The sequence below is a fragment of the Gossypium hirsutum genome, chromosome A13 (genome assembly GCF_007990345.1).
Source record: "Gossypium hirsutum isolate 1008001.06 chromosome A13, Gossypium_hirsutum_v2.1, whole genome shotgun sequence".
Lineage (NCBI taxonomy): Eukaryota > Viridiplantae > Streptophyta > Magnoliopsida > Malvales > Malvaceae > Gossypium > Gossypium hirsutum.
Window position 1 is genome coordinate 5,113,672 of NC_053436.1, and position 19,339 is coordinate 5,133,010.

A 19,339-nucleotide genomic window follows, 5' to 3' on the forward strand; every position below is an offset into this window, starting at 1 on the left:
GTAAATGTTGAAAGATAAATTGTGGATTGGATTAGAATAAGTAAAAGTGTTGTTTTGTGGGGTTGCATGTGTGGACTTAGAGGTGTGAAATGATATGGTAGCATGGCCAGGGAGACATGTGTTGGAGGGCGAAGAGCAATGTCGTTACTTTGGATTGAAGACTCAAACAAAAGAGCTTGTTGAGTTCAAGTGCAGTAGTCAAAAGGAACACGATATGTAGACTTGATGTGTGTTGAGGTTGGTGTCTATCATTGCTGAAACAAATCGAAAGCGGCAATGCTCAACTACTTGGAATCATGGCTGTGGTGGCAAGAGTTTGGACTAATTCCACTCATCTCTATATACAATCTTTCAATTTTCCAATACCAACGTTAAGCATAATAAGTTGCAATAAAAAAAGAAGTAGGGTGCAGACCAGAGTTAGAAGAGGAATAAAAAAATTTGGCTAATTATAGAAGTCCCTAGATTAATTAAAAGTTAAAATTATCATATTTCAATCACTTAATGAGTTAACGTGCCACGTCAACAATTTGTTAGACAATTAACAAAAAATTTAGTAGTAGTGACTAATTAAAACAATTATATTAATTAAAATAATTAAATTTTTTGCTAAGATAAATTTTATTTTAAAATCATGATGAACTCCTCGGCCAAAGTTGACTTTCCATTGGAAAGTAACAAAAACGATATGTTATATTCTTTCTTTTTTTTAAAAAAAATTTTACATACTAAATATTTCAATCACATTCCGCAATTAAATTAATTGAAAAATAATAACTTCTATCATATTAAATGCCCTTTCAGCACAAAAATAGGAATGTTGTATTTGAAGAGTTAGAATAAACCCGAATATAAATCCGACCCGGTACCCAATTGAAAACCCAAAAGCATACCCCTGCTCGCTTTTTTTTTTTTTTAATTATCACCCAAGCCTTTTGTAGTTCATCCCTTTGCTTCCATTTTAGGGTTTATCAGTGGTTTTATATTTTTTTCCACTTCGGAAAACAACGAAAGAAAACAATCATATGGCGTCTCTAATGGCAATACGTCGTGGACGGAGCTCAACGCCAACTTTCACTTCTCTCTTAACCAAGGTACGCCTTAACTTCTCTCACTTCACTTCCAATCGCCACTTCGATAGAACCCAGATTTTATCCCTGAGCTTAAAATCTCTTAGCACCTCCGCCATCCCAAATGAGTACCAGAGACCGCCGCCGCACCACCAAAACCAACAACCGCCCCCGTCGTCTGATCCCAGGGTCTTTCATGGCCAGCGAAACCCTAATTTTAATAACCAATGGAACCCTCAAAACCAGGGCTACCATCATCCGCAACAACAGGGCGGGGTTTCTGATAACAATCAATGGAATCCCCAGCAAAATCAGGGTCAGGGTTACTCCCAACGAGGAAGGCCTAATCAATGGAATCCTCAGCAGAATCGAAGTTATCCTCAGTATCCAAATGCTAATCCGATGAATACGCAAATGCCCAGAAGCCCAAATCAATGGAATAACCAAAATCAAGGCCAAGGGTACCACCCTCAAGGTAGAAATTTTAACGAAAGAGCCCCGCAGACTCAAAACCCTATTCAGTTCAGCCGCGAGAGAGGAAATCAAGGGCCAATGGTAGAGCATGTGCAGGCTGAACCTGTTCCTTCATTGGTAGATTTAACGCGGTTGTGTCACGAGGGTAAAGTGAAAGAAGCTATCGAATTGATGGATAAAGGAGTTAAAGGCGATGCTAGTTGTTTTTCATCTTTGTTCGGGTTAATCTGCAATCCCAAATCGCTCGAGGATGCGAAGAAAGTTCATGATTACTTCTTGCAGTCGACCTGTCGAGGCGACCTTGGATTGAACAATAAGGTGATTGAAATGTATGCAAAATGCGGTAGCATGATGGATGCACGGAGAGTTTTCGATCACATGCCTGATAGGAATATGGATTCTTGGCATTTGATGATAAATGGGTATGCAGACAATGGCTTGGGAGATGATGGGTTGCAGTTGTTTGAGCAGATGAGGACATTGGGGTTGAAACCGAATGAGCAGACTTTCCTCGCGGTTCTTTCGGCTTGTGGTAGCGCGGAAGCTATAGAAGAAGGGTTTATACATTTCCAATCTATGGAGAGCGAGTATGGAATATCTCCAGGGGTTGAGCATTATGTGGGGCTTATAGGTGTTCTTGGAAAATCTGGTCATCTTTATGAAGCTAAAGAGTATATAGAGAAAAAATTGCCTTTCGAGCCAACTGCTGAAGTTTGGGAGGCATTGAGGAACTATGCTCGAATTCATGGAGATGTGGATCTTGAAGATTATGTAGAGGAGCTGATGATTGATCTTGACCCGTCAAAGGTTGACGCGAATAAAATCCCAACACCGCCACCGAAGAAACGTACTGCAATCAGCATGCTTGATGGAAAGAACAGAATCAATGAGTTTCGAAATCCAACCCTTTACAAGGATGATGAGAAATTGAAGGCCTTGAAAGCAATGAAAGAAGCAAGTTACGTCCCTGACACAAGATATGTTCTTCATGACATTGATCAAGAGGCGAAGGAGCAAGCACTGCTGTACCACAGTGAACGATTGGCGATAGCATTTGGTCTAATCAGTACCCCTGCAAGGCAAACCCTTAGGATCATCAAGAATCTCCGTGTATGCGGTGACTGTCACAATGCCATCAAGATCATATCGAGGATTGTCGGGAGGGAATTGATTATTAGAGACAACAAGCGCTTCCATCATTTCAAGGATGGCTTATGTTCTTGCGGTGATTACTGGTAAAAGGTCTTGCATCACATTTGCGAATTCTTTCCATTTGGATTTTGACATGTAAAGTCCCAGAATATTAGGAAATATGCATTGCAGTGAAACGGTAGAACTGTTGTTGACTCGTTGCTTGTGTTTTCGAGTGAACGGTTCACTATTAGGCTATACATATGCCCTTGTGCTTGTTCTGATGCTTAGTATGATATTTTATCTGCTCTTCTACATAGCCTTTATTCTGATGTTTTATCTTTTATAGTTTTGAGTTTACTTGCGTGATGTTACCCGTCGGCCTATGAACCCGTAGTGCTCTTGGCCTAGCTGAGGCACATCAACAATGTTAAAGTTGCAAATGATGCCCTTGTTTGACAGTAGCACACACAAATTGTTGTTATTTGACAAACAAACCTTTCACTCTCTAAACAGAGAAATCAAAAGTTACATTGGGATATTAAAGAAACAATCAGACCCAAACCGAAATGAAATGCCTCTTTTAATCTAGCTTCATAGTTCGAGTCATCATGGTTATAAATTCATCCATGTCGACCATACCGTCACCATTGGTGTCCACTGTTTTCACCATTTTCCTGGACTCTTCCAAGCTGCAACTCTCTCCAAGCCTCCTCAACATTTCCATCACTTCCTCGGCACTTATTTTGCCATCGCAGTTGAGATCGAATGTGTGGAAAGCATTCTGTATGTCCATTATCGTCACCCCACCGCTCCTCTTGTGTACTTCCACAAAGTCCTTGAAGTTGATAAACCCATCTCCGTCAATATCGGCCAACTGAAAGATCTTGGGTACATCTTGAGTCATAGTTCCTTGCCCTAGTGCCCTCAACATGGCCTTGTACTCCATCTGAGAAATCTTCCCATCTTTGTTGGAATCAAGCTTATCAAAAACTTTCTTTAGTTCATCCAAATCAGGTTGGTAAGCAGTTAATAACCCAGAGTTTTGCCTGTCCCTGGAAAACAAGCGCGACGGTTTCTGCAAGAACTTGTTTTGCGAAAGCTTGTATTGGAATTCAAGAAAGCCAACGTTTGACATATCTGCTGGTATTTTTGTCCTGGAGATAGCAATTAACAAAACCCTGCGAGTGATGCAGGTTTCAAGCCTCGATGCTTGAATTTTGCAGCTCGCAGCTCGGATGTCGTTCAACTTTATATAGGATGGTCATGGCAGATGAGAACAAAGTTATTCTAATTTCCAAAGCAAGAGATGAATTGCATTTAAGGTTACTATTTCATGCTTTAATGAGCCATAGGATTAGATTCTTTAATAAAGTTCCAAGCAATTCCTTTTTCCCTATTTAAGTCTCAACAAGACCAATCCCTAAACCCTTTTTTTCCCTCTCAAGGAGGCTCTCTTTCACCCTCTATCCATGTAAAAGAATATATTTTGCATGACATGTTGAAAAAAGGTATTAGAAAAATACAACTCAGGGAAGTTGTTAACAAAATATTCCAAAAAAATAAAAGAAGAAAAAGAAGCCTTCTTCATGTTCAAGGTGGCTTTCCATTATCCAAATCCTCCATCACTTCAATATCCTTCCGAGCTGTTATCTTTTGCACGTAACCTGCAATGAACGATAATGAAGACATTGACAAATGCCAAAAACTAGTTACTTTAGGCATTGAACAATCAAAAAGAGAATGACTGACTCATCATATTCATCACCTTTGTTCAGTGTCTACATTCAAAACCACAAGTTAAAGAAACAATTTATCTTAACAGGAGTAAGTAAAGACTTTTCTAAACAAAATAAACAATTACAATTCAGGAAGGTAAAGCGTATTGACATGTGAGGACCGAATGCAGAGCTGGAGAATAAAATGCTGGAATGAAAAGCTTTCAAAGCAACCCTATAGATAAAGCTTCTTTATTATAAGCTAAAGTAAATTCTCAATGGCTGCTATATCATCAAGTATTGAAATCTCTCATAGAAAGAATACTGGTAAAAGAGATTAGCTTTACTCCTTAACCATTAAAGAAACGCTCAAAATAATAGCAAAATCTCAGAAAACAAAACCATATGACTAAATTTCTCAAACAGCATCTAAATTCATTAATACATATTTTAAATTAACCTAAAAAGAAAAAAAAGTCATCAAAACCTCATAAAGCTTTATTTTCACAACCAATACTTAAAAAAGGAAGCAGGATAGGGGAGAAAAAAAAAAGGAACCAGATTTCTACTCAGGGAGTGACCAAAAGCTTAACCAGCAAGCTCATAAAGCTTCATTTTCACAAACAATGCCAAAATTGAAAGCGGGAAAAGGAATAAAAGTGGACCACAAAAAAAGGGGTTCCTAGATATACACTCAAATCTCTAGTCAGCTAGTGCTTGAAGCTGGACCGGGATCTAATCGTTGAAACCATGAAGAACAAAGGTTTACTCAGGGAATCCACATATATTATTTACATGTTGAATTATGCTTACTATTAAAGTTAATCAAGTTATATCATAATTGCTATCGATATTGCTTCAACTCTTCATTTTTCCTAAAGTACTTTTGTGACATTTGTGTTTGATGCATATCCGAACATGTGTATTGGAATATGATCCCCCCCAAAACCCTTCAATGCAGGAAAATTTTGAAAAAAAATGAACATATGCATGTTGAACACATATCTATACATATCCATGTCCGACTTTGTTACCGACAAGTGGTTAGAAGAAGTGGAAGTGGATTTCTTCCCCAGGTATTCGAACTTGGTTCAAATACTGGAGTGTTAATTGTTGGGAGGGCTTTACCTGCATCCTGGCCCAAACAGGACTAGTCTCAGAACTTAAAATGGAAGAGGACACTAGACATTGATACTCAAAATCCTAGTAGCATACATTGCCGTTCATAAGAAAAGGCAGATAGTCCATACACACTTCCAAGTAGAAATTTGATACCAAGAAGAAGAAAATTTACCAATTCCAAGGCAAGGTATGCATTTGCAAATAATCTCTTTCCCTCTTTTATTATAGTAGCTTTGAAGTCCAGTCCCTTGACAACTCCTGCACTTCCCAGTCCATTCATAAACCACTTCCTTACAATCCTACAAACAAAACCCATCAAAGATTAACCAATTCTAATCCCTAAAAACTGAAACATTTCCCTCGAACTGAATTCAAAGCTTATAAAGAAAGGACCTGGATTTCAGGGTCACATTGTAGTCGCTTATCGATTTCTTCAGGTCCAACAGGGGAAGTATCAGGGTAAGTCATGGGAAGGGGAAGAGGTTCATCGTCGTTAGTCAAATAACTCTCTGTGTCCCTTGACCATTTCTTGACCTTGATGCTACTCCCAGCCGGAGCTTCGTAGCTGATTTCTTGCCCGATTCGCGCACCACCTCCGTAAACGTTGTCGGAAGTTGTTGTCGTGTTTGGGAATTGGAACCACTTACGGAATGTTGGGCCGGCAGGGGCGTCTCCGGTGGCGGCGAAACAGCGGAATGAGGTCCGGGAAAGGAGAGGGAGGAGCGGAGATGGCTTGGCGTGGAAAAGGCTAGGGTTTGGAGGTAACATTCGAGTAAAAAGAAAACTGAAAAAAAGGAATTGAAAAGATAAAAAGGGTTGAAGAAGAAGAAAGTAAGAAAGGGATAATGGGGAATTTGATGAAGAACAATGAAAAAGGGAGGGAGATTTTTGCAAAGCTCAAAGCTCCCTGCAATTTTCTTCTCTTTTTTTTTTTTTTGGCTATGGACTTTCCAAAGAGGATTTTAGTGGCCCACCACCACCATGTTTTTAATCTTAAAATCAACATTGTCATTTTCTCATTCAATCATCTTCAAGACATAAATTCATACATCTCTTAAAATCAGCATTATCAGTTTACTTATCTGCTAATTACTCACTCTTCCTCTTCTTCTTCAAATTTAATTCACAGAATGGTTTTAGTTAATGTTCAAAAGCTGTTTGTAGTTTCACTTTCTTGGGTTTAACACTACTAACTGCTCCACACACCATAAGTGGGAGAAAGTAAAAACTTCAGGGTTCTTTTTTTCTATAACCCATTTTGAGTTTTTACTATTTCAATATATAAAGGATAAAGCTGTAAATTAATATACAGCAGTCTCGCTCAGGAAAACGCACCTAATTATATACACTTTATTTTCTCTCTCTTCGGCTAAAAAAAAATGTGTTCAGCTTAATGGTCTTTCTATTAAACTTTCGTACCAACTGTACAATAATTGCGTCCAGCACTCCTTCTTTATATGACATGATAACTCTTTTACGAGCTAAAAAAATTGATAATGTCATGATATATAATTAGAGTATATTTATTATTCTTAATATGATATAATTATTTATTTAATTTTTTTACTTATAATTTAAATTTTTTTATTTTAATTTTGTACATATTGCATATGCGTTATTATTAATTTCAAATCATACTTTTTATTATTTATTATATGTTATTTTTAAACGTATACTTGTAATATAAATACGTGATTTTCACGTGCATATGTATATGATAACATTTCTAATTTAAGCCTTTGATTGAGTTGGTGTCGTGAGCAGACCAGACACCAACTTAGTTGTGAGATGATAAAAAGATCATACATTTTATAAAATAAGTTATCTTGTTATTACGGTGTTTTTGTCTTTTCATATTTTAATAAATCAATAAAAAATTACACATAATAATATTTGAACCAAGAATAATATATATAAAATTTAAATCTTCAACTTTACCATCTCATCTAATATTTTATTTAACTCTTAATAAAATTTTATTAAATATTTTTGTTTACCGATAACGATATAATTTAGTACCTAATAATATATATTTTTATATTTTTACTATAATTTTCTTATTGAAATTGGTCTCATTAGTTAATTCTTAAGTCTATACTAAAATAATTTTATGACTTTATTTAGGTAACACCAATGCAATTAGATTTATAGTATACTCACGATGTAATTAAAAAAATAATATAATAAGTAGATTTATTAAAAATTTATAAAAAAATAATATTTTAATTAAAATGATAAAATTAATTTAAATTTAAATCTCATCATAATATTATTTTTATTAAAAAATGAAAAAACAAAAACAATTTCATATTTTAAAGTTTTCATTTATTTTTTAAAAAATATAAATTTAAAAGAATGTTGATTTTTCACCACAAATTGGGTGTGATCATGGCCCAATGATTTGTTGCATAGGTGGAATTGTCCCAAGCCTTTGGTGTTGGGCCCAGACCTTTTTCTTTTATCCACTTATTAATTTTGTTAAAATTCAGATTAACTAATTGGGCTTTCTAGGCCCATTAAACCTAACTAGTAACTGCCATTAATAGTGATTTAAAAAAGAAAAAAAGAAAGTAGTATGACTTGAATATAATTTTGATCAATGTCTTGGAGTTTAAATTTAAAAAGTAAGTAATTTGTGTGTTGGTCTAATGGTTAGGATGTTTATCACTTTAAGTGTGAATTGAGTTCGAGTTATATTATTGTTATGACTTTGTCCTCTTTTTATAATTCATCAAAATAAAAAATAAGAACAAAGTACCAGGACATAAGTCATTTAAAGTATAATAAATTATGGTAGAGTGAAAATTTTACAAATATAGTGATAAGTAATTAACATAATATACAAAAAGTCAGTTAAAATGGTAAAATTAATATATTAAATATAATAGTTATTACATCATCTGTAATTTTTTAAACTTTAAATAAAAATAGAAAATGGAAAATACTTTATTTTATAAAAATATATTTTTTTAATAATTTCACTATTTAATTAAGACTTGATTGATAAGTGTTATCGAGTCAATCAATCATTAAAAAAATATATAAATTAAATAATAAATAAATGAAACATGTATTACCTCATTAATTTTATTTGAAAGGTTTTCGCCACCCAGCGTCATTTAAATATTATTATCATATAAAATTGGGTAAATTATTCCGTTGGTCACCTAACTTTTAATACACTTTTATTTTGGTTACTTAAAATGAAATTTTTACAATTTGATCACTCAATATTTAGGGTGCTTTCATTTTTAATCATCTCAGTATTAAATCTCTAACGGCGGTTAATTGTACACGCCACATCGTGTTTACACTTTCATTTTAATCATCTAGAAAATATTTTTTAAAGTGTTGATTGGAGTAAAAAATCAATAATTAAAGTTAAAAAGCAATAAAAACTAAAACAATACATGAAAATTGACAAATTATACTTGTTTTATCTCATTGCTAAAACTCTTATTTTTTCTTTTTAATATTAAAATTTTAAATTTCAAATTATCAAGATAAATTGTTGAAAATTTATCATCCGTTGATAATGTCAACCAGTTTGTTACTATAATATTAAAATTAATTAAATTAATCTTGTTTTAAAATTTTAAAATTTATTTTATGTTTCCATATTATCCTTAATGAAATCAACTCAATTAATTCATATTCAATAATTGTCTATGAAACTTATATTCCTTTTGATTATATAATCCCGAATCCATGCTAAGCTAAAAGTAAATGAAAAAAATACTTGCAAGTAATTAAATTAATTGTTTGTTCTTCGTTTGAGTAAAGAAGTGATGAAAAAGATACGACCTTTGTTTGGAATGGAAGATAAAATTAATTAATTTCCATAGTTTTTATTTGGTTTTAGCTTAGTATGGAAGATTCAAGATCATACAATCAAAAGAAATTTGGTTTTCTTATACAACTATTAAAGACAACAATTTTCATGGGTGATTTTTGAAAATAATTTCAAAACATCACAATAAATTAAATAAATTGTTAAAAAAATTATCCATGGATAATGTCAACCGATTTGCTACTATAATTTTGAATCTTAATATTGAAAAATTTATAGTTCAAAACCCAAATTTCAAATTTTCGACTATGTGATAAACAAGTAGAATTTGATAATTTTTGTGTATTATTTTAGTTTCTACTGCTTTTTTACTTTAATCCTTAATTTTTTTACCCTAATCAAAACTTAAAAAAGATTTTTTGGGTGACCAATATGAAAGTGACCTAAAAGTTGGGTGACCAAAATGAAAGTGCAAATATGATATGGGATGTACAACTGTCAGTAAAGATTTAACGCTTGGGTGACTAAAATGAAAACTCCTAAAAGTTGAGTAATCAAATTGCAATGATTTCAATTTGGTGACCAAAATGAAAATGCCCTAAAAGTTGGGTGACTAACTTGACCTGATCATGGGCCGGGCCACCCGACCTGGCCCGAAGGCCCGTCCGAAATTTGGAAGGGTTTCGAAAAAATATAGGCCCGAAAAATGGGCTCGGACAAAAAAATAAGGCCCATTTAAAAAATAGGCCTAGCCTTGAGTAAGGTATTTTTGGCCCGGGCCCGAGCCCGAGCCCGACCCGTCCTGGCCCAAATCCACTAAAGAACAAAAAAAATCTAATTTTTTAAATATTATTTTCTTATTGTTTTCTCCTTATTTTGCTACTATTTTGTTGTTATTATTTGGATATTGTATAAAACTTATTTTATTGTTAATTTTGTTATTATTTTAGAGAATTTGCTTGTTAAATTGCATCTACCTTAGTGTTATTTAAGTATATATTTTTTTAAATTTTTTTCAATTTGTTGGGAAATATTTATTTTGATGTTTTTAATATTTCTGATGTATTATATATATTTTTTAAATTATATAAAAATTAATATGGGCAGGTCGAGCCCAGTTTTAGTATTTTTATTCAGGTTGGGCTTGGGCAAAATTTTATGCCCATTTTTTGGGTTGGGCCTAGCAAACGGGCCTGAATTTTTAGTTGAGCCCGACCCGGTCCATGCTCACCTCTATGACTAACTAAGTGGATAAAAAGTGGAAGGGTTTGGGCAAAAATATAAGCCCGAAAAATAGGCTCGAAAAAAAATGAAACCCATTTTCTAAATCGATCAGGCATCGAGTAAGCTTTTTTTGGCTCGGGCCCGGCTTGAATTTGAAAAAAAAATGTTATTGTTTTGCTATCATTTTGCTATTATATTGCTACTACTTTGTTATTATTGTTTTGATATTTTATAACTTTTGTTTTATTTTTAATTTTGGCACTATCTTAGAGAAATTTATTTTTAATTTATTAGGAAACATTAATTTTAATATTTTTAGTATATTTGATGTATTGTATTTTTTAAATTTATTTTTATATAAAATAATATTATAAAAAATGTTAATATGGGTAGGGTGGGTCGGGCTCGAGTTTTAATATTTTTTATCTAGGTCGTGCTTGAGCAAAATTTTAAACTCATTTTTTTGTCATATGAACTAAAAAAAATGATTGTGTTTATTTTTATTAATATTAACAATGTGAAATCATACACTGAACCGACTTCGTTGCACATACATAATATATAAGATAATAAGACCCCCAACACTCCAATTATTGAACCAACATTTTTATATATAAAAGTGAGACCCAAATTTATCCCTTCTCTCTATAATAGTAGAATCAGCACGTGATGAATTCATTTCACCATATGTCAAACGTGATTTAAAATCTTTTTATAATAAATTAAGCACTATTATTTTTTAAGCACTATTATTTTCTCTTCTCTTTTACTTAAGGAATAAATTTGTTAACTATTAAAACACTTATAGAGAATTTGTTCAATGATAAAAATTAGCGGAGGCTACTATGACAATTCACCTACTGAAACAAGAGTCGTAAGTGTAGTGTCATGAGAGGAGGGGAGACCTTAAGGAGTTGGAGTGGAGGAGAAGAGTGGGTAAGATGTGCTGTCTTCTATCACGATTCACGTACTTAGGAGATAGATGTTTAAGGGGAGCACTTATAGATAATGTGTTCTCTTTTAATTGTTGAGCTATATTCAATGTAAGTCTATTTAATTATGTGACCTTACGTAATTGAGGGTGTGTTAATGATGAGTGACAATAATCTTATCTGAGTGACTAAACTTGATGTGACTTTAATCTTAAGCAAAATACGGTATCAAACGAAGTAATCTCTTTGATAGGTATTTTGACGAGATTACGAGTTAATATTTTTAAAGTGAACAATTTTATTTTCATACATTTAATGATGAAATAAAAAACTTCGTAAATGAATATAAAGTTGAATCTAAAAAAATTGTGGTCGTGCTTAAAAAAAATTGAATTTTGGTTTTTTATGTCACAAGTAAATATATTATTAACGTTGAATATTACCCTTATTTATTGTACCAAAAAATAAAAAAAGTGTAACACCCCTTAACCCCAAACCGTCCCGGAAGAGAGTTATGGAGCATTACCGGAGTTTACAGAATAATTACACACAATTTCATTTACTTTCTTATGTTCATGTCAAAACTGTCTTCTTGAGTAACAGTCACTAAAATATTTATATCTAGAGTTACGAAACTCCAAATTAAGTTCCGTTAATTTTTCTTAAAACTAGACTCATATACCTTTCTACCATAAAATTTTCAGAATTTTTTGGTTTAGCCAATTAGTACAGTTTATTCTTCAAAGTTATCCCTGATCTGCTGTTTGACAGTTTCGACCTTTCTTTACTAAAATTTAATTATCTCATAGCACAGGACTTGGATGATGTTCCCGTTTATTTCTCTTGAAAATAGACTCATTAAAGATTCTAAGCATATAAATTATAGCCTGTAATTATTTTTATACAATTTTTAATGATTTTCCCAATTCAGAATAGGGAATTCCAAAATCAATCTGACATTGTCTCACAAAAATTCAAATTCATACCAAATTAGTCAAATCCTATTTTATACCATAACCAAATCTAAATTTATTTATTTCATCCTTACATTTACAATTTCAAAATGACATACACATAAGACATCCTAGGTACATGCCATTACCAATAATTAACACACTTTACCTTAATGAATTCGGGATCGGACTGAGATGCTGATTCAACGTACTATCTTTACTTAACCTGCGCACGGAAACAAACCGTACGCTGAGTATGGTATACTCAGTGGTATTTCTATAATCCGAACACTTGATAATATAACAATTAAACTTAAAATCACAATGATAAATATAACCATTCATTTATTTATTTTATAGATAAGTTTCATTTACTTACCATAAAAATTCTATACAAGTCATATAACAAACACAACAACATATTTGCTCAATTCTTTTCATTTGCTTACTTTATAAATTCTTTCAATATATTCACAATTCACTTGTATTCACACTTTACTTCTTAACAATATACCGTTTTAATTCATTCTAACATCAATCATCATCCATTTGAACTTCACTCATTTCATGAACCTTTTGGTTCATGTTTTCAATCTCATATCTCAATTTCAATTCTCAATTCAATTTCTCATTTCATTCTAATAGTTCAATCAATCAAATTCACTCGATTTATCTTTTCACTTATTTACCCCTATTAACAAACCCGGACTTTGACGGATACACGGATTCCAACCCAAACACACCAATACGGCACATTGTGCCTAAAACGGTACACAGTACCTGATCAGTATACGACACATAAAGTGTCTGATACGACACACGAGGTGCCTGATACGACACACGAGGTGCCTGATACGACACATAAAGTGCTTGATCGATAAAGCCTGCAAATCCTGTACACTTCCAGATCCTATGGCATGCCAATTATATCCGACTCAGCCCGACTAGTTAATAGGGTATTTCATTCACTTTCTCAATTAATAATTCTTTCATCAATATCTCATTCCGATAATTACACATATTTACCCATTTTCACAATTCATACAATTTCATTCAATTCAACAAATATATTTCAATTACGCACATTAATTCATAATTCAATACAATTCAATTCACTTTTCAATACCAAATATTCAAATATGACAATCTCATATATTCATATCAATTTCCTCATATTTCCAATCAATATATTTTTCAATATAACATTCATTCAATATTCAAATTTCTACATAAGTCATATATATTATATAATTCAATCAATATAAATTCATCACATACCAAATTAATCCATTTCCATTATAAACACAATAATTCTCACTTCAACATTTATTAAATGTATTGAATAAAAAAATATAACAATTAATAACTAGGTTCGGATTATAGAAATACAAACCGTATTTTCTTGAGCTAACTCCCTTTGTCTTTGCCATTTTTTCCCTTGCTTAGCCGAGGTTTCCCGAGACAACATTAGCTACGGGAATTAAAACAATTCATATTCGTTAATTCACTACTAATTTATAATTAATACAATTTTTATTCAATTTCTACTTTAATTTCAATTTAATCTTAACTAGATTTACTTACTTTTTCTATCTCAATTCATACTTCATTTCTATTCAAATTTTGTCCAAACTCATACTTAACTATTAAATTTCCAGCATATTTTCATAATTTCGAATTTATTTCCATTTAATCCCTAAAACTCAAAACTTATAGCTTAGTTTACGATTCAATCCTTTATTCAATTCCAATCAAAATTTCTATAAAATAAACCCCCAATTCCATCATTTTATTCAACATGAACCATACTTAGAAATCTAATGACTTTCAAAATTTCTACTTAAAACAAGTAGTATTTATTTCTAGGATTCCAAAAACTCAAAAATCATAAGAAAATGGGCTAAATTGACTTACCAATTTAACTTGGAACCTTTAAAACCTTATTTTTCCCTTTTTCTTTTCTTCCTTTCTCCCTTCTCTGTTTCGTCCCTTGCTATTCTGTTTCTTTCCTCTTTTTATTCTTTTGTTTCTTTTATATATATATAATGACAATAATAACTATAATAAAAATCTATTTAATAACAAATATTTATTTAACACTTGTACCAATCATTTTTATACACTTGTTTTTCTTCTTTGTTTTATATATACATATATATTTAATAATTTAATGATATATATAATTCAAGAAAAATCTTGATTTTTCTTCCATTCACCGCCTCATTTCATGGGTATGGCTTAATTGCCATTTTGATCCTTTTATTTTCTATTACTTTAAAAGTAAACTTTCACATTATATTCAATTTAATCTTTTATCCAATTATCCTTAATTAAGCTAAATTTACTTAATTTAACTTTAATTAATCACTCACTTAACTTCATAAATATTTTTACCTTTTTTTTTATAATCTAATCCATTTTTCAGAAACGGTGACCCGAAAATACACTTTTCTATAACCTTAAAGTTCAGGTCGTTACAAAAAGAATATTTTTTTTAATTCTAACATTTGCTTCAAAAATAATTTCTTATTGAAAAATAAAATTCTTATTGAAATTGGTTCGTGGATTTAATTATAAAACAATTAGTCCTATTTATGGACTGGACTGAGACCCGTCTTAAAAGTGGGAGGATTTAGATAAAAATATAGGTCCAGAAAATGAGTTTGGAAAAAAATAAGGCTCATTTAGAAAATAGTTCAAGTCTCGAGTAAGGCTTTTTTAGCCCGGCCCAAATATACAAAAAAAAATTTTTTGCTTTTCCTTGTTTCTTAATGTATTTTTTGCTATTTGGTTGTTTATTTTTTCACTATTTTACTACCATTTCACTATTATGTTGGTACTATTTTATTGTTATTATGTGGAAATTGATTAACTCTTGTTTTATTATTAATTTTGTTACTATTTTAGAGACATTTACTTGTTAAATTGTACCTATTTTAATATTATTTAAGTATACATATATTTTTATTTTCAATTTGTTAGAAAATATTTATTTTAATATTTTTAGTATTTTTGATGTATTATATTTTTTAAAAAAATTATATAATAAATAATATAAAAAAATTAATACAGGCAAGCCAAGCCGGTCCCAAGTTTTAACTTTTTATCCGGGCCGAGCTTGAGCAAAATCTTAAACTCATTTTTAGAGCCAGACCGAGCCCAATTCTAACAAACGGGCCCGAAATTTTGTTAGACCCAGCCTGGATCATGAACACCTCTAAAAACAACCCTTTCACTCTTTATAGAAAACTACATTATTATATAATTACTCTAAACCTCAATTAATTAATGTAAAAGATATTATCTGTAACTTTTATATCATTATAATAGAAATGATGTCAATTAAGCTAATATTCAATCAGTAAATTTTATATTATATATACTGAAACATGTTTATAAATTTATATTATATTATGATTATTATTTATATTATATTTTATCTACACTATTCTTTAATTTTATGATTTAGTTACTATCACCCATAAATTGAATTTTAATTCAATTAAAAAGGGTGCCGAAAAATTATATATTCTAGGAAGCAAGTTATATCATTACCGTAATATTTTTAATTTTTATATAAAAATAATAAAAATTTAAATCTCAATTCAATCATATTTCATTTATATTTACATGAATTTTAAATAAATATATTTTTTAATTTAATTTTTTTATTCGAACAACATAGTGAAGTGATGAAAAATTTACTACTTACCAATCAAGCCTTAGTAGACGTGAGTTTAGGAGAAATGACTTGAATCTTATCCTTTTGAGGGTCCCAAGTTGTCGGCTGAGTGAACAGAATCTAGCTTTTCTGCTGACTTGCTTTCTTCAGGTGTATCAAATTATACTTTCCCCTATTTTCACATCTCTTATTATAAATTTATAAAAATTCTGGATTGAGGGCCTTCTTTAAATTCTGAATTCTATGAATTTATTGGTAAAAATAAAAAATTGATTCTTCGTTTACCCCACTAATGGGAGAACCCTTTCTTGTAACTAATACAACGTGAAAGAGCTTATGAAAAGGAGTACAGTTTTAGCTTCCAGTTCTTTACTGGAACAAAAAAATGAAGAAAAAAGAATCGCAGACTGATCAAAAACTACTAGCATTTCCCATGGTCATAGCAGAATCCGAGAAATATTTTTTATTATTATTGTCCCAGTCAAAATCTGTCGTCATCATCTTCATCCATTCTTGAATCTCATCTTCGCCCATTCCATCCCAAAACTCACTCCCTATTCTCATTTCCGACTCCTTTCCTATGTTCAAATTGAACGCGCCGGAATTTTCTTGATCGAAGACAACCACACTTGTTGTTGTTGTTGTTGTTGGTGCTGCTGCTGCTGATGTTGTTACGTAGCCGTCGCTGTGGGTACTATCGGGGAACGGGAAGTTAAGTTTCGCTCTTGGTCCACGGAAATCGATGGCTGCTTTATCGTAAGCTCGAGCCGCTTCCTCCGCCGTGTTGAAGGTTCCGAGCCAGACCCTGGCGGCGCGTCTCGGATCTCGAATCTCCGCCGCCCATTTCCCCCACGGCCGTTGCCTAACTCCCCTGTAGTTTTTCACTCGTTTTGGTTTACTAAACATCGTCGTCGCCGTTGTGGTTACCGTTTGGTCTTCTTGATGACTTGGCGGGAAAAGATTGCACCCCAAACAGCCGTCAAATCTGCACACGTGGCACCTATCCGTAACTTCATTCGCTTGAAACAACGCGTCGTCAAAATCACGGCTGATCCCAGCAGTACTAACAGTGGAAGTCACCAGGGAAACGAAATCGGAAGGAATATCAACGGCGGAGACAGAGACTGCGGAGGTGGAGGTGGGTGTATAACCAGCGACGACGTTTTTTAAGGCGGCGACCATGATGGAGATTTCGTATTCAGGAGACAGACGATGAACCGATGGCGGCGGTACTGGGGTAAGTCTCTGTCTTTTCATGGGCTTCTGCATAAGCTTTGTAGGGACTTGTACTGAGATTTGTCCTTTGAGGATTTGGCTTCGCTTTTTCAGGTTTTCTTTTTCCTCTGAGTTTCAGAGGTTTCAATTTTTTTTCTTCGGACAAGGAAGTGAGCAAAGCAGCGTTTTTATACGGAGACTTGTACCAAATATGACGTGGCATGCCAGTTGGGAAAACTAGGCAGACGCGGGACGCGAGTTGTAATAATAAAGAAAGTATTTGTAAGTACACGCACGTGTTATTACTGTTAATTAGAATATAAAAAATTAATTAATTGAATTAAATGAGGTTTAATTTTGAATTTTATTTCCGTTAATTTTTGCTATTAATCTGAGTTGCAGATTTAATTTATATATTTTTTAATTTATCAAATTTAGTTATTATATTAACAAATAAGTGAAAACATTTTTTTTCCTTTTTTTTGTAAAGTAAAACAACGAAAGTTATCATTAAAAATTTATTAATATATTATTTGGTACGAGTTTTTTTAACCCAAATTAAGGACATAATTATGATTTTAATGTTCAATTTAGTATGTAAGTTTTTTTTGTCTCAATTAAGTACATGTACTTTTGTACTATAGTACACGTGTCAAATATTCATTGTACCACATGATTCTATTTGATATGGGTACCAAATTAAATGTTGAAGCCAAACTTAAGTACCTAATTTAGATGAAAACTCATATATCAAATTGAACATTGAAATCAAATTCAAATACTAAATATTGAATTAGTGTTATTTGGAACAATACCAATTGGATTGAGAATTGGGGTTAGTATACTAGTTCGAACATAGGGGTTGAATTGACTAGGGGCGAAGCCAGAACAATATTTTAAGAGGGGTCGAATGAAATTTTAAATTTTTATAGTCCATACATTTATAATTTTTATAATTTTAGGGAGGTCAAAGTGCAATTTTACTTTTACTAATTTCAATTTTTAAAATTTTTTAAAGGGCCTAAATAATAATTTTCATTTTAGGGGGGCGGGGGCCCCTGCTAGCCCCCTTAGCTACGCCTTTGGAATTGACCTCTCAAAATCAGTAAAAAACTAAAAACCAAAACTAAAAAAAGCAATTGGATCATTTTTATGAAATTTTAGTTATTTATTTAATTATTGTTGAACTAGTGATCAAACTAATTAAATTGAGAAAGTATTTGATTCATTCGGTTACCATCTAGTTATTAAAATGTTGATATTAACACTAAAAAAAGGATAAATTATACCCAATGTCACTAAATTATTAGTAAGTTTACGTTTTAGTTAAATAATTTTAAAAAGTTACAAAATTGTCAAAACTTTCAAAAGTTCTCATTTAAGTCATTGGGCTATTAAAATCGTTGTTATATGGCCTTTTCTGCTCGTAACTCCTTCATTAATTGAAAGCTCACATTCTCTTTTCTTTTATAGTTCAGTTTTTGCATAAAACAACTTTGAAGGTCACAAATTTGCAAATCAAAATTCGTTTAGTTTTTATTCTTCGACCTTCAACACTGATTGTCAAACTGACTTGAATCTAAGGTATATTCTTCTTCTAGTCGATGGGTATTGAACCACAGTGTCGATCGCCAAATCGTCACTTGGAGCTCACTAGCCGGAGTTTAAAAAAAACAAAATTAATAGCCTAGTGACTTAAATAAAAAAATTTCCAATAATTCAGTAACTATTTTGAAACTTTTTTAAGTTGAGTGACTAAAACGTAAACTTACTAAAAGTTTAGTGATCTTGAGTGTTATTTACCCTAAAAGAAATGGTCCATGATGTTAACGTCACTAATGTGAGAGTGACACTGAATACACGCGGGATTTTGAAAGAGTGGGGACTGTGAAGAAGTCAAAGGCTCATTGGTTCAAATTGCATGAAGTTTCGTTTCAAAATCCCTTTTGAGTTTCCACCGTAGGTTTTTTAGTGTAACAATTTTTATGTATTTATTATCATGTTTCACTTTCGCGTATTAATTTATTA

At 32.0% G+C, this 19,339-nt stretch overlaps 4 protein-coding genes across 4 annotated transcripts; 1 reads left to right on the forward strand and 3 right to left on the reverse strand.

The window, feature by feature from the left end:
- Nucleotides 1-1,025: 1,025 nt before the first annotated feature.
- On the forward strand, nt 1,026-2,965 carry LOC121212204 (pentatricopeptide repeat-containing protein At2g15690, mitochondrial). Its single transcript, XM_041084567.1, has one exon. It carries the CDS (start codon nt 1,026-1,028, stop codon nt 2,781-2,783), a length of 1,758 nt encoding a protein of 585 aa, XP_040940501.1. The 3' UTR covers nt 2,784-2,965.
- A 194-nt stretch (nt 2,966-3,159) lies between these two features.
- Nucleotides 3,160-3,813, reverse strand: LOC121212205 (calmodulin-like protein 30). Its single transcript, XM_041084568.1, has one exon. It carries the CDS (start codon nt 3,811-3,813, stop codon nt 3,259-3,261), a length of 555 nt encoding a protein of 184 aa, XP_040940502.1. The 3' UTR covers nt 3,160-3,258.
- LOC107894260 (protein disulfide-isomerase SCO2) lies at nt 3,160-6,619 on the reverse strand. The gene is made up of 3 exons (XM_016819523.2): nt 5,909-6,619; nt 5,688-5,814; nt 3,160-4,342 (listed from the first exon to the last, which is right to left on the reverse strand). The coding sequence occupies exons 1-3, from the start codon at nt 6,281-6,283 to the stop codon at nt 4,269-4,271; spliced, it is 576 nt and encodes a 191-aa protein (XP_016675012.1). The 5' UTR covers nt 6,284-6,619; the 3' UTR covers nt 3,160-4,268.
- Nucleotides 6,620-16,322: 9,703 nt separating this feature from the next.
- Nucleotides 16,323-17,481, reverse strand: LOC107894261 (ethylene-responsive transcription factor ERF109). Its single transcript, XM_016819524.2, has one exon. The coding sequence runs from the start codon at nt 17,363-17,365 to the stop codon at nt 16,508-16,510; it is 858 nt and encodes a 285-aa protein (XP_016675013.1). The 5' UTR covers nt 17,366-17,481; the 3' UTR covers nt 16,323-16,507.
- Nucleotides 17,482-19,339: the final 1,858 nt, after the last annotated feature.

Coding starts and splice junctions, on each gene's coding strand:
- LOC121212205 (XM_041084568.1), bottom strand. CDS start 3,813: ATGTCAAACGTTGGCTTTCTTGAATTCCAATACAAGCTTTCGCAAAAC.
- LOC107894260 (XM_016819523.2), bottom strand. CDS start 6,283: ATGTTACCTCCAAACCCTAGCCTTTTCCACGCCAAGCCATCTCCGCTC. Junction 5,815..5,908: donor AATGTGACCCTGAAATCCAG/GTCCTTTCTTTA, acceptor TTTTGTTTGTAG/GATTGTAAGGAAGTGGTTTA. Junction 4,343..5,687: donor CATACCTTGCCTTGGAATTG/GTAAATTTTCTT, acceptor CGTTCATTGCAG/GTTACGTGCAAAAGATAACA.
- LOC107894261 (XM_016819524.2), bottom strand. CDS start 17,365: ATGCAGAAGCCCATGAAAAGACAGAGACTTACCCCAGTACCGCCGCCA.
- LOC121212204 (XM_041084567.1), top strand. CDS start 1,026: ATGGCGTCTCTAATGGCAATACGTCGTGGACGGAGCTCAACGCCAACT.